At 43.3% G+C, this 13,467-nt stretch overlaps 1 protein-coding gene across 6 annotated transcripts in view; it reads left to right on the plus strand.

Moving 5' to 3' along the window:
• Positions 1-13,467, plus strand: part of NTRK2 (neurotrophic receptor tyrosine kinase 2) — a 315,903-nt gene that overhangs the window by 172,182 nt on the left and 130,254 nt on the right. For 4 of the 6 annotated variants that reach the window (XM_081802903.1, XM_081802904.1, XM_081802906.1 and 1 more), the window contains one exon: positions 877-1,065. In XM_081802903.1, the coding sequence (XP_081659029.1) occupies positions 877-1,065 (189 nt within the window). Of the gene's footprint in view, positions 1-876; positions 1,066-5,149; positions 11,177-13,467 lie in introns of those variants that run through there. The other 2 variants (XM_081802907.1, XM_081802908.1) reach the window with 2 other exon arrangements.

A 13,467-nucleotide genomic window follows, 5' to 3' on the forward strand; every position in this document is an offset into this window, starting at 1 on the left:
AGAGGTACAAAAAAAAAGGTAAGTGACTTGTCCAAAGAGTGGAGAGAAGCACTCAGATCTTTGAACTGCTAGTACACCTTTCAGTATATGGTGGCACAGGAATCCTGCATTCATGCTGCGACTTTCAATGAGCGAGTGTTCTAAAGATGTTCAGAGAACAGAGAGCAAAGCGGCATATTAACTTACCAGAGAAGGAAATCAAGACATTGGAACCTTCACACACTGCTAGTGGGAATAGAAAATGGCGCAGCCACTTTGGAAAACAGTTTGGCAGTTGCTCAAAATGTTAAGCAGAGAGCTACCACATGACCTGGCAGTTCTGCCCGGGAGAGATGAAAACGTATGTCCACGCAAAAACTTGTACACAGAGGTTCATAGCAGCATTATTCACAACAGTCAAAATGTGGAAACACCCAAATGTCCCTCAGTGGATGAATGGATCCACAGAATGGAGTATATCCATACCATGGAATATTATTTGGCAACAAAAAGGAATAAAGTAATGACAGATGCTACAACGTGAATGAAGCTTAAAAGTGTGCTAAGGGAAAGTGGCCTGTTCCAAAAGATCACATATTATATGATTGCATTTATATGAAATGTCCAGAACGAATCCATAGAGACAGAAAAGAAATCCATAGAGACAGAAAGTAAGTTCGCAGATGCCTGGGGCTGGGAGTGGGGAGCCTGGGGAAGCTAACTGGAATGATCAAAATGTCCTAAAATCACAGTATAGTGAAAGCTGCACAACTTTCTGAATATACTGGAAACCACTGAGCTGTACACTTGAAATGGGTGAACTTTAGGTATGTGAATTATAGCTCAACAAGGGCATTACAAAATTACAGGATAATATGTATTTTTTTCCAAATCCAGGCCCAGCTTCAGTTATCAGCAATGATGATGACTCTGCCAGCCCACTCCACCACATCTCCAATGGGAGTAACACCCCATCATCCTCGGAGGGCGGCCCCGATGCTGTCATTATTGGAATGACCAAGATCCCTGTCATTGAAAATCCCCAGTACTTTGGCATCACCAACAGTCAGCTCAAGCCAGACACATGTAAGTACAGCTGTTAATACTTACTGGCCTATCTGCTGCAGAGCGGTATCTATCAGCGTGTTTATCAGAGTGCCTGATGAGGATGACTGAGGGGAGGGGGCAGTGAAATGTCTGAGGATCCTTGGGGCTTTGGGCCTATGGGACAGATCCTTTAGTTTGCTGCTTATGGAATTCTCAGGGTGTGTGTCCTGCTGGGCTTGGAACTGTGGGCAGATATGGACTTCTCTTGGGATCCATTTTCCAAAACCATTTATCGCCATGAGGTTGGAATCGAGGCATGCTTATCTTGAAAAAGATAGAGACAGAAACCAGAAGTATCATTAGACTGCATATTCATCAGTTACAAAAGACAGACAATTGGTGGGTTTTAAATTTGATTTATTGAAAGTCATTAAAATATACAGTGCTGGTAGTTAGCAAGGTTCTGTGTTGCACACAGGTGGGTATCAATTCGGTTAGATCTGTATTCTCTGTTCAGTCCTTGTTCCCAGTATGAGACTTGTTATCATGCCACAATAACAAAGAGATACCACAACAGATGATGTGCATATTAAGTGCAATGACCTATACTACTCAGAACCAAATTAACCTATTAGCCTCTGTTGAGAAACTTGGAATTTCTCTCAGAGACTCTTATCCTATCTTCAAATATAAAAAATGGAGCATAGCCTTATGGAAAACAAAAAATAAAACCACAGTGGACAAACAGCTTATGCCATTGGAACGACAGGCCTTTCTTCATACATGAATAAGGGGCCATGAGGGCTAGAACATCAGGTGGCCTAGATCTCAGGGGTCCACCTGACACTGATGAATGGGCATCTTCTCCCTATTTGGCATATTCTTACTCCATCTTAAGTACTGTTCTCCTGCCTTGCCTCAGAGATAAGGTGGGAAATTGCAAAGTCAGATTTTGGGGACTAACTTTCCACTAAGAACTCTCACGGGATAAAGGGGATTAGCAATGAGTATCTTTTCGTATATAAGGAAACACCTGTAATTTTCTCCTACTCATTCAGATTTACCCCAAGGTATGGTGAATATTGAACTTGAATGTAATCATTAGGAAGAACAGGATTATGAGCTTGTAATGTGTGAGACAGGACCCCACCATAGATTTCAGTTGAATATGCACTATGACAAGATAAATAGAATCCCATATATGAGGAATATTGAGCTCCTTGAACTAAAAAGCTATTGTTTGAAATCAAGGTATTATTAATCCTAACATTGTCTGTTATGGTGTGAACAAGATGCATGGGGGCACTGCTTAAAATGTGCATTCTTTGCAGAGATAAGCATCCTCCAGAGGTCTTTGAAATACCCTACATGCCTAACAGTCAAATATTGAATAAGGCAAAGCAGGGTCCTATGATGGGAAAATCTGTCATCATTTTGATTGTGCTCTCTAGAAAGAGAGTCTTTTGACACCCCTGTCACCATCGGTACCAGGCTGTGTGATATACTTCAGCTAGCCTGAGGCTGTATTATAATTGAGGTTGAAAAAATCAACCTGTCCTCAAAAGTTTGTTCTCCTTTGTCGATGGGGAAATATAAAGCTCACTAACCAAGTAGATAGCATCAGCCCAACATATCCAATAAGAGAAAATGAACCAATGAACAAGAAAGCAAACCAACAAATGAGAACCAAAAAGAAGGTGGAGTATGTGGCCGCTGAGTCTGTAGCTCTATCTGGAAGTGCTTTTGGCCCTTAGATGTCTCACAGAAACTTTCTCAAGGTGGTTTCCTTAATCTAGAGTCCATGGAGATTTTTGCAAAGGTTTTTATTTACACATTTTGTTTTTTTTGGAGGAGTTGTGTTTTTGTGGCTCGGCCACTCTATGCCACCACTCTTTAGAAGGCATGGGAAGCAAGTTTAGGAGACTTGTAGCCTCCCCTCAGTTTCTGTCCTCTACCAGAGGGCTCTAGACCACTGATTCTCCATTTAGCTATCCCTTCCTTATAAAGTCTTGTGGGACCCTTCTACCCAGTGGTCCTTACCCAGCTCGGTGTTCTCAGGCATTCACAGCATCTTACATCAGAAGAAGTTTTCTTTCTTCCAGGCATCAAGCCATATGCTCTTTCATAATTTTAAGAACACTTCACATCATGCATTGTCCATGAATCTTTTTCAAATACATGGGAATGAAGAAGCAGTTCACTTGTTTCCTTCTCTTCATTCTTTCTTAAATGTCATTCTTTATCCCATATTTTCGTTTTTCCTTTATCTTTAATGTATCTGTTGCCTCTTGTTAAGTCCTGAGTCTGACCACTCTCATGTATGTGTTTCTGTAGTCTTGTTTAGGTTAGACTGTAAGCTCCTAAAGAGCAGGAACTGTATCTGTTGAACTATTCCTTCATAGCAAAGGACATGATGTACCTTTGCTCTTGGCCAGATGTTGACCAGATGTGGCTATGTATTACTGAAATATTAACTACCAACAGACTTATAACAAGTAAAGATGAACCATAGCCCTTTTCATTGGCTCTCCTCCTATTAACCTTGCCTACACAGTAGTTTATTTGTTAGACATATTTTTAACAATATATTAGCCAACTTAACCAGATTTAGATAACAATTTAGCAGAAAAAAGCTTTTGACCCCCCCAAAAAAACAACCCTTTCTTTGAACATTCTAATTGCAGTCATCCAGAAATTAAAATATTTAAAAATACATAGATCTGACATACAAAGATTTGTTGCTATAGACCCATGAAATTTTGGGAGTTCAGCATTCAATCAAGTGATTCCCTTTGAATATTTTTACAAACTAACCTTCAAAGAACCTCTAAAGAAGGCATCTTCCAAGAAGTTGGATATGTTGCATTTGAAAAACAAATTTAAGAAGATCTCGGGGGGGCGCCTGGGTGGCTCAGCCGTTAAGCGTCTGCCTTCGGCTCAGGTCATGATCCCAGGACCCTGGGATCGAGCCCCACATTGGGCTCCCTGCTCGGCGGGAAGCCTGCTTCTCCCTCTCCCACTCCCCCTGCTTGTGTTCCTTCTCTTGCTGTGTCTCTCTCTGTCAAATAAATAAAATCTTTAAAAAAGAAAAAAAAGAAGATCTCGGAAAAATTTTAGGACTTTTGCCGTATACTTAAAACAAAATACCCCATGGATAAGACACCACCAACCTTTGGACTCCATTAGAGGCATGGGCCACAAACCAGCATATTTACTTCTTTTTTCCTTAATCTACATCCTATTCAAAGATGTTGGCTTTAGAACAGATATGTGATCTTACAAGGAATGGCCCCATCTCATTTCACTGAATTGTAAGAACCTAATATAGAAGGTAAATTTCAATTCATTAAATATTTATTGACTACCCACAACACTTTTACAATGCTAAAGAACGCAGAGATTTGGTGAGGATGGTAGCATGTTCTATACTGTCAGGGAACCTTGTTGGGAACACCAGTGGTTATAGATACAATCATATAATCACAGCATGCCCTGATAGAATGGCTCAGAGCAAGTGTCCTAACCCCTAATTACCTATAGGATCAGGCAGGTCATATGAGAAGTAGGCTGGGTCAGAAAGATGATGTGGCATTGTGAAGGCCTTCCCAGAACATTGGCCTGCTATTACCAGATCCTCTCAGTTTTCCAGCAAGAACAGCATTTATTATTTTTATATGAATTCCCTCAGATTTAAAACACTGTGTGGAATCAATACATTTTATCAGTATGAGTCAGAGTTGGTCCATAGTCCACCATCTGTTTGTGACCCCTGAGTTAGACCTTAAAGATCAATTAATACACCTTATTTTACAAACAACCCTCAGAAGTGGCTTGTCCAAAATGACAGAGTCTCCATGCTTGTATAGCTTTGTCTTAAAAACAAAACAGCAAACGAACAAATGAACAGGATCAAACCAGATTGCTTTAAATGATGTGTAAGATCACTTAAGCAAAAGATGATGATCAATTATATCCCCTGAAGTACTTTTTTCACTCTCAGGAGCTATGTGAGTGGATTCATTTAAAGAGTCCAGAGATGGTTTGCAGGATTTTAGAGCAATCTGAACAGGGCTGCATTGCTCCCGAGCACTTTCCAATAGCAAGTCTGTCTACTTTATTGCAGGGCCCAGAGGTTCCCCCAAGACCGCCTGATAATAATTTGGTATTTGGAGGCTCCTATGTCACTGCAGGAACTAAAGGAGGCTAAATCCATGCCTGATGGAGGAGAAGAGTTCTATGGTTATCTGCAAATTCTGGCCAGACAACATCTTGACGTCACTCCTTAGCTTCCATAACCTAGCCAAGCAAGAAGTTGCCTTCCAAAGAGAAAGCAGTATGCTCTAATGACTAAGCCCTCAAAGTGCTAAAGCCACTTTAACTATAGACCCATCTCCTCGATCAATCAGGATGGCAAGATGGAGCTGAGGAGCTCAGCAACATCAAGTCTGGAGTTGGTCTTTAATTCAACTAGTCTGTGTAGACGTGTCTGAAAACCACTTCATCTGACAGCATGGGGTGGTTTCCCAGTAGGATTTACAAACTCGGCTCAAGGGCAGCCATGTGCTATCCTCTCCTTGACTACTGGGAAAAACTTTGACAGGGTACAATGGAAACACACCTTCTGAGTTGAGAAAAAGAGAAAGAAAGAACCACTAACCAGCAACCCCCCCGACCCCCTGAATCATCGATCTGGGGTTCTTTTGAAGGGTGGGAATGCGTTATAGCTTCCCCTGCAAGAAAAACAAATGGTATATACTTATTGTCATCTCCAAATGTGTGTCTTTCTTAGAGCAGCCTTGTAAATTAGCTAGGGTCCTAGGCCTGGGGCCAGAATTAAATTAGAACTGTCTCTTGAACTGTATGAGTTTGTCCTTGTAGTGCATGCCCTCTTTGAGTACCTAGGGCTGTAACTCCCTGTGGCAGATGCATATAAAGAACTCTGACTTGTCCCCTTTGATTCTGCTTCCAATGAAAAATGGATATTTATTGATTTCCTGCAGAGTGTGCCATACTTCCCCAGGTATTATAGTTCACGCGTGTGTGTGTACGCACGTGTGTCTTCTCATTGGTTTCATGCCTATTAGGCAATGATGTAGATAAGCACAGATTCCTAGACCAGCTAAGACTAGGGAAATAAGACATAATAAGGAGAGGGAGCGTGTTTAACTGTAGTTGAAAAGATCACACAGGCACTCCGCCTGCTCCCCTTAACTGCCATACACACACTATCATCATGTTGCCAATAAGGGGAGGATTGGAGGCAATACTTTCCACAGAAATGCAGAGATTTTGAATGTATTTGCAACGTTATTTTGAGTACACACGAGCACAAATTCTGACTTACATCCAGGACCCCGGGAGCTCATTAGATCAAAGGATGAGGGTCCTGAGAGTTACCCAGGCTTATCTTCAAGCCTCGCTACAGCCTGGGCCTGTGGTCCATTTCGATGGTCAGGGACAGGATTTAACACCAGGTAGAAACAATTGCTCTGGCACTCTTCTCTATCTTTTGCCTATTAATTTTGTCTTTCAAAAGTATATTTTCTTCTAAGCATTTAATCGGCCAAGTAATAGCTGCTTTGGGAACTGTTTATATCCCTTTGAAGGCTGTGACCTGCACTTTAAAAATAAGCTTAGCCCATTCTGCCCAGCATGAGTGTTAGGACAGAGGGAGAATGCAGTTATTTTAGGATCCTTAGAAAAGGCTTCGTTTACAGCACACTGGGTTGACAACTCGTCCCTCGGGGGTCTTCATGGCTCGAATCTGTAGGTCCCAGTCTAATTCTGTTTCCCTCTCGGTGCCATAGTTCCCCATTGCTAGCTAGAACAGCTTGATATCATATTCTCTTTTCAACTCCAGAGGAGATGGCAAGAAGCTATCAAATAATGCTTTAAAAAGCAACTTGAGTTCCCTAGAAGAAAGGAAATGAATACATGCTGCATAATTACATTTAAAATGTAAGCCATGTTACAAATTCCACTGAAATGAAGATTCGTTAGCAAATCCCGTTCCAAGCACACTTAAAACTAAGTGAGATGAGAGATGTCATTTTATTAGCATTTGACCCCTGGGTGATATTATTTGTTCTCAAAAAAGAAATGCCAGCCGGTCATAGGCTACCTGGACCTTCTAGGGAAACCACTCCAAGCCTACATTGAATGGCTAACAGGGAAAAATGACCATGGATTGAGGGGGAGACACGCTTAATGATGTTCTCAGAACTGTTTTTACTCCCACACCATCAGCCAGCCTGAGATGGAACTAGGCATGCCCCCCACCTCAGACATTTCCCTCCAATTTCTCCAAATCATCCGTGATGTCCTGGGAGCCTGCCAGCAGAGGCAGGATCCTAATGCATTTGTTCTGGACATTGACCCAGGCCCAGCCCCCTGGAGCGTGGGTACCAACAGGAGGAATTGAATCAAACTGCACCCCCAGTTTGGTTTCCATTTGGCCACCCTTGCACATGCCAGCAGATTGTGGACCAGGACCAGCTCAGCAAACACAAATGTAGGGGAGCCTCTTACGTTGCTAAGAAGCCCCTGCTACCCAGATGCTGGGAACAACTGAGTGCTCCCTATGGTTAAGTAGAGACAGCTTGATGGGAGTTTTTCTGGGGTGTGAGGCTCAATCCTGTATGGCAGCTCTTCTAACAGAGTGCAGGTTTCCTCCTTGTGAAGTGCAGATTTTCTCCGTCTTCGCTCATTCTGCCAGTCTGAGAGGGTGACCCACCATGGCTGAGCTTCGTCTCAGATTACCCATAGGCCCGCTCTCCATGTTCTCCTTACGTTCGCCAATGTTGTGGTTGCTCGTTTGTTTGAGTGTCCTTTTCCTTGGGTGTTGTCACTTCTCTTGAAAAGCGGGTAAGATGAATTTGCTCCATACCACGGACAGGAAAGAACTGGAATGAGACCTGCTTCTTCGTTCAACCTGATAGCCAAGCACAAAGGTCTTCTTGCTGCGAGGCTCAGCCCCTAAGCAGGACCCCCCTTAGGGATCCATGTTGGATCCCTGCTGCCCTCTCTCTGAGCCTGCTCCCTTTTGCTGAGAGAAGGCTGTGTCTTTTGGAATGCTTGAGCTCCTCAAAGAGGGGAAACTTAGAAGGCAGTCCTTGTGCCTAAAGGAAAAAGGAATGTGGGTATTAGAGTGACCACCAGGACTGAGAGGGTTCCTAGGAACAGGACTGTCCCAGACAAAGCACAATGGATCGGTCACCCTAGGTGGTATAGGCCTGATGATTTCTGCTGGTAAGACAGAATTAAGTCTTAGTTACCCCCAAGAGCCTTCAGCTGCCCTAAAATGAGGTACTTTAAAATAAAAAAGAAATAATAGAGATTACAGTAGGAAATTTGGAAAACATAAGAGATAAGGATGAAATAAGGATCAAATTAAAAATCACCCGTAAGTCCAACAGTTAGAGATAGCAGCTGATATCATTGGAATATATAAATATGGCTTTCCAGTCCTGTGAATATCCTTTTAATGTCCTGTGATATGCAGTCTGTTTTTGCCTCTGCCTTTATTCGTACTGGGCTTTGTTCATCTTTCCGTGGTAACAGTTCACCCTGGGTAGATTGTGCTGGAAAGTCGTAGGAAGCACGCTGAGTATATTATTGCCAGTTTCAGATTTCCTATTTACTTGGTGGTACCTGGGGGCTAAGATAGGCTGGGGGGCCGAACATGGCTGGCCACTTCAGGTCTGGTCTGTAGGGACCCTAAACCCAGAGGTGTTCAGCTCTCACATGGTGAGTGTCATTGAGGAAATGAGGACCGTGTCGTGAGCTGGGAAGACTCCAGAAGTAAGAGGCTCCTTGTTCTGCAAAGGCAGGTGGACGGCACTGGTTTCGGGTCAACACTTTCGATGACTCCAAATGTGGTTTATCGCTCAGCTGAAGCAGATGATCACATTTTGTCCCCTAGTTGCCGGCCCTGGCCGCCTGGCTCCTCTCAGGGACCTGAGTACACTGCATCTTAAGGACCAGGCTGCTTATCTCTAGTATGTTTCTCGTTATTTAGGGGCTGCCTTTCTTCCACCCAGGATCCCCCATGCTGTGCAAGGGCCTCTGATAAGTTGGAATGTCCCCTTAGTCGTTCAGCCATACCGAAACTTGATGGAGTTAGCTGCCCAATGCTCTCCAGACTTTTTATCCTGAAAGGCTTCCTCTTTGGGTGCCTCAGGTATCGAGGCCTACACTGGGTTTCTGGCAAGGGGACCTCTATCAATAGTGTGACATAGGGAGTATGTCAGTGTTGGTATTAACGTTGAGAGATTCTAAAAATGAGTTCAGAACAGATAGATTCCTGTAATTTGTAAGAGATTAGATTGGTGTGAGCTTGAACCGAAACAGGGGTGGTAGGGAGGGGAGAATTCTAGGAAGAAAACAAAAATCTAATGCTAATGCCTAGTGTCTAAATTACTCTTATCAGTTACTGTACATGCTATGAATATGGGTAGACATCAACATTCTCTATCCTGTTGTTATTACTTCGCACATTTATTAAACCATGCCGTTGACCTTCTGGGTGTGTTAAAGCGGAAACCAAGATCATTATTAGGTAATGATGACATGTAGACTGAGTCCCATAGTCCTAAAGTTCCAATAAAGTGGTTGATATAGAGGGGACAGGATAAAATCCTATGCTACCCTAATGATATCAAAAGAGTTAGTCTCCATGTTAGAGAATGCCTTTACTAGAGGAGATTACGTGATATGTCCGCTGGTCAAATAAGCAGAGACAGAACCATGGAGCAGCCACCTGAGTTGTCTTCCTGCAGGAAAGGGTGGATGTCCATGTCCGTTTCTACCCTCACACCGGGTATTCATTCCCACCCCTGCTCCTGACCACGGCTCACTTTCAGAGTAACAGAAGTTGGCCTTCTGTCTGCGGCTAAAAGAACAGAGAGAAATTAACTTGTTACCTGGAGAGACAAGACTCAGATTCTTAACTTTCTATTAGTTGAGCACTAACTGGTCTCATACTGTCTCTCTCCTGGTTTACTCCCTCTGAACCATAAATATCCATCCCTCTGCCCCTCTCAAGCTCCCACTCTCCCTCTTCTTCTCGGGGTTCAGGAACCATGATGCTAATGATTACACTTCTTCCCAGTTCCAACTTCCATCAGCGCCATTTGCTGATACCCACAGAAGCAGATCTGCATCTGTCTCCCTGCTGGAGCCTTATTGAGAGAGGCCGTTTGTTTCTTTCTAAGGGTGTTTCTCTCCCTCCTGAGAGCTTTTGTTTGCCTTTACATATAAGGTTTTAGTTTTCCTTGAGCCCTGTCTAGACTTTTATCAACATTGGTTTTGGAAGAGGAGAATACTCATTTCATTTGTAAGATATTGGCGATGGGTCGCTCTGCCTTAGATTCCTGAACTCTTGAGTTTGGGGAGGGAGAGGATGGCCAAGTAGCAAAGGCAGTAAGATTGCCCCTCACTTCCTGAATCGTGCTTCTCTTCTGGGCTTCATGTACTCTCTGCCCTTTCCTACACATTGCACCCCAAGTTCCAGTTGAAGTAGATCCTGGCCAGATTTGGGTCTAATAGCTGACACGTGGGTACGGTCCTTGGTGTCAACACCTCAATGCCATCTTTTGTTCTCTTGAAGAGATCTGTGTTACTGAGAGCGGAGCTTCTGTGTGTGGGCAGAGCTCTGGGAGAGGTTGATGGGTGGGGGGTGAATTCATGGAGCCCACAACCTCTGCCCACTTTTGAAGGAAGGAACTTGGGTGAGATGGATGCTGGTTCCATGCCAGGTCTGAGTGTTGCACCCATCCCCTCTTGGAGGTGTCCCTGCTTCCCCACCATGGGCAGTGAGCCTCTGGCAGCCGGTCTCAGCCCTTCGGCCCTCTGATGCTGCACCACCGTCTGTGGGGATGGGTTCGGAGGGGTCTCTGTGGACTGCTACGCATTGCTCCACTTTATTTTCCTCTCTCCTCGGATGCAAGAGAGCAGACCTAAAACATGACTTGCATTCTTTTAGTCTGCTCAGAGACTCCAGGGCTTGTCAATGGATGAGTGAGCAGTGGAGCTTGGAATTCTCTATTATGTAGCCCTGTACATGGAAATGAGATCTGTTGTACTGGAATTTGTGATGTAGTTGATAATTCAGAGCCAAACACATTTACCAATAAAGACAAGTGTGAGATCCATGTTTCCGTTGCCTGCTTTTGTCACCTACCAATAATTATTCTTACATGGACTTGAAAAGATAACTGAGTGTTGGGATTCTGAAAAGCACCATGAATGGCTACTTAGAAGTTGTCCCCACTGGTTCCCAGTGAGCTCCCAAGCAGACTCTCTCTGCTTTCATGCAGCTCCCTTTGCACCCAGGCAGGGCCAGGACTAGGGTAAGGCAGGTGAGAACCTCCCTTAGGGCACTGAATTTAAAGGGGCACCAACAATCGCAGAAATCAAGATATATAGTATTTTAATGCCAAAATAAAGGGCAAAAAATGGGGGCACCTGGGTGGCTCGGTCTGTTAAACATCCAACTCTTCATCTCAGCTCAGGTATTGATCTCAGGGTCATGAGTTTGAGCCCCGCATTGGGCTCCATGCTGGGCGTGGAACCTACTTAAAGAGAAAAATAAAATAAAAATAAAGGACAAAAAAATAACGCGAAAAAGATCTGCAGGAAAATATCAAACCTTAAAGAAAGATGGATCGGAGAAGGCTGGGATTAATGAGTTGAGTCCTGCAAGTTCAGGGTCAGATCCATCTTTCTTTAAAACTTTGCTATTTCATTATAGCTCTTTGTATTAATTTTTATTTTGAACAATACTACATTAAAATACTATGCATCTTAATCACTAAATTTTGGGTGTTCCCTTAAATTTTGTGTACAAGGCGAGAATCTCTCTCCTCTCCGTGCTAGGCCTGTCCCTGGGCACAGCCTCCTTTCTGGCCTGGATCTTGTGTAAAGCTCACCATTGCAAAGCACAGTTTTGTATACATGAATGGCTGGGCTGATTAGCATCCAGTCTTTTCTCCCTTCCTGTATTCCTGGCCTGATTGACCTTCCTCACCTCCACCCCATTTGACCCCGGAGAAATATTTCTCTGACACCCTTCTGCGTCAGCTCAGCACCAGCAGCATTAATATCTGCAGAGATGTACACTCTCATCTTCTCACTGCTTGTTTTTTTATTTTGTACGTGACTCTCCAGAGTGAGGAAATGAGCAAGGCTGCCAAAAAAAAAAAAAAAAAGAGAGATTCTTTTAAAAAGGTAGAAAAGATAAGAGGGTCAGGGAACCTTCTTGGTAACTTTGAGAAATAATCTAGGGAAGAAAATTAGACAGAAATCTAATATACAATTGAAATTCTTTTAAAAAAATATATTAGATATTGTTTTATTTTCCCGGATTTGGAGTTTCAGCATTACATTTGCCGAATTAAAGATACAATATTTGAGATTTAAAATACTTCATTTTCACTTCAGGGAGGTCCGATCGGGGCCTGAATATAAACTCTCCCATGTGTTCTTTAATGTCACGAGCCCCTTTTGTAAAGTCTGCGTTTTTATTATCATTAAACAAGCAGTATCTAATGCCTTTTATGTGCCAGGTCCTGTGAGTTGGCATTTGCACATTGAAAAAAATGTGAATCCTTGTCAATGCTGCCGGACAGATATTATTACTCTGTTTTACAGGTGAGCAAACCAGGGTCCAGAGAGGTTAGGAGGAGAATTAACAAACCCGAATTACACCCCGAACACATGGGAGAGTTTATATTCAGGCCCCAATCGACCTCCCTGAAGTCTGGGGCTCTTTCGTCTAGCCTAATGCTGCTGCTGACCTTTTCCAAAAATAATGCCTAGCAATTTTCTAACTCTCCAAGAGGAATTCTAGTGTTAGCATTGCACCTTTCATGTGGGTTTATCCAGGTAGGCTGTGTGTATTAACCTTCAAACATAAAGGCCAGGGAATGCCATATGGCAGGTAGCGAACTTACTGTTGGTGTAAAAAAGAGTCAGTAGCCGCTGATCCCAGGCCCAGTTTCTGATGTAAGGGTCGACCTAGGGCCCGCTGGGTCACTCGTGAGTTTTTCTCGATAGAGAAAAGATAATCATGAATAATCGGCCCTTATTCTTTAATTTAAATCACATAAAATCCCACCTTTTCCCCTTCCCCACACCCATTCTGAAAAGTTTGCCTTTTTTCTTTCATTTCAGAAACTCCTAGGAAAAGCATCCAGTACTATATAAACCTCTTGACTCTTTCTGGAATGCCTTCACTCTTCTGAGATTAGCACATATGTTTCCTAAGTGAACTTGATGTCTGTCTTTCAGAGGCCAGAGTTCAGAGTGCCAAGTGTTTTAGGAGCAAATGGAGGTGCACACATTTACTGAGTTTCGGTAGGCAGTGCTGTGAGCGTTGGGGCACCCACAGTTCCCGCCTGGTCACCCTGTTCTAGGGAGGCTGAGGGGACACAGAGGCTTAAT

Source organism: Leptonychotes weddellii, chromosome 14 (assembly GCF_054177405.1).
Source record: "Leptonychotes weddellii isolate Sample4059 chromosome 14, ASM5417740v2, whole genome shotgun sequence".
Taxonomy (NCBI): domain Eukaryota; kingdom Metazoa; phylum Chordata; class Mammalia; order Carnivora; family Phocidae; genus Leptonychotes; species Leptonychotes weddellii.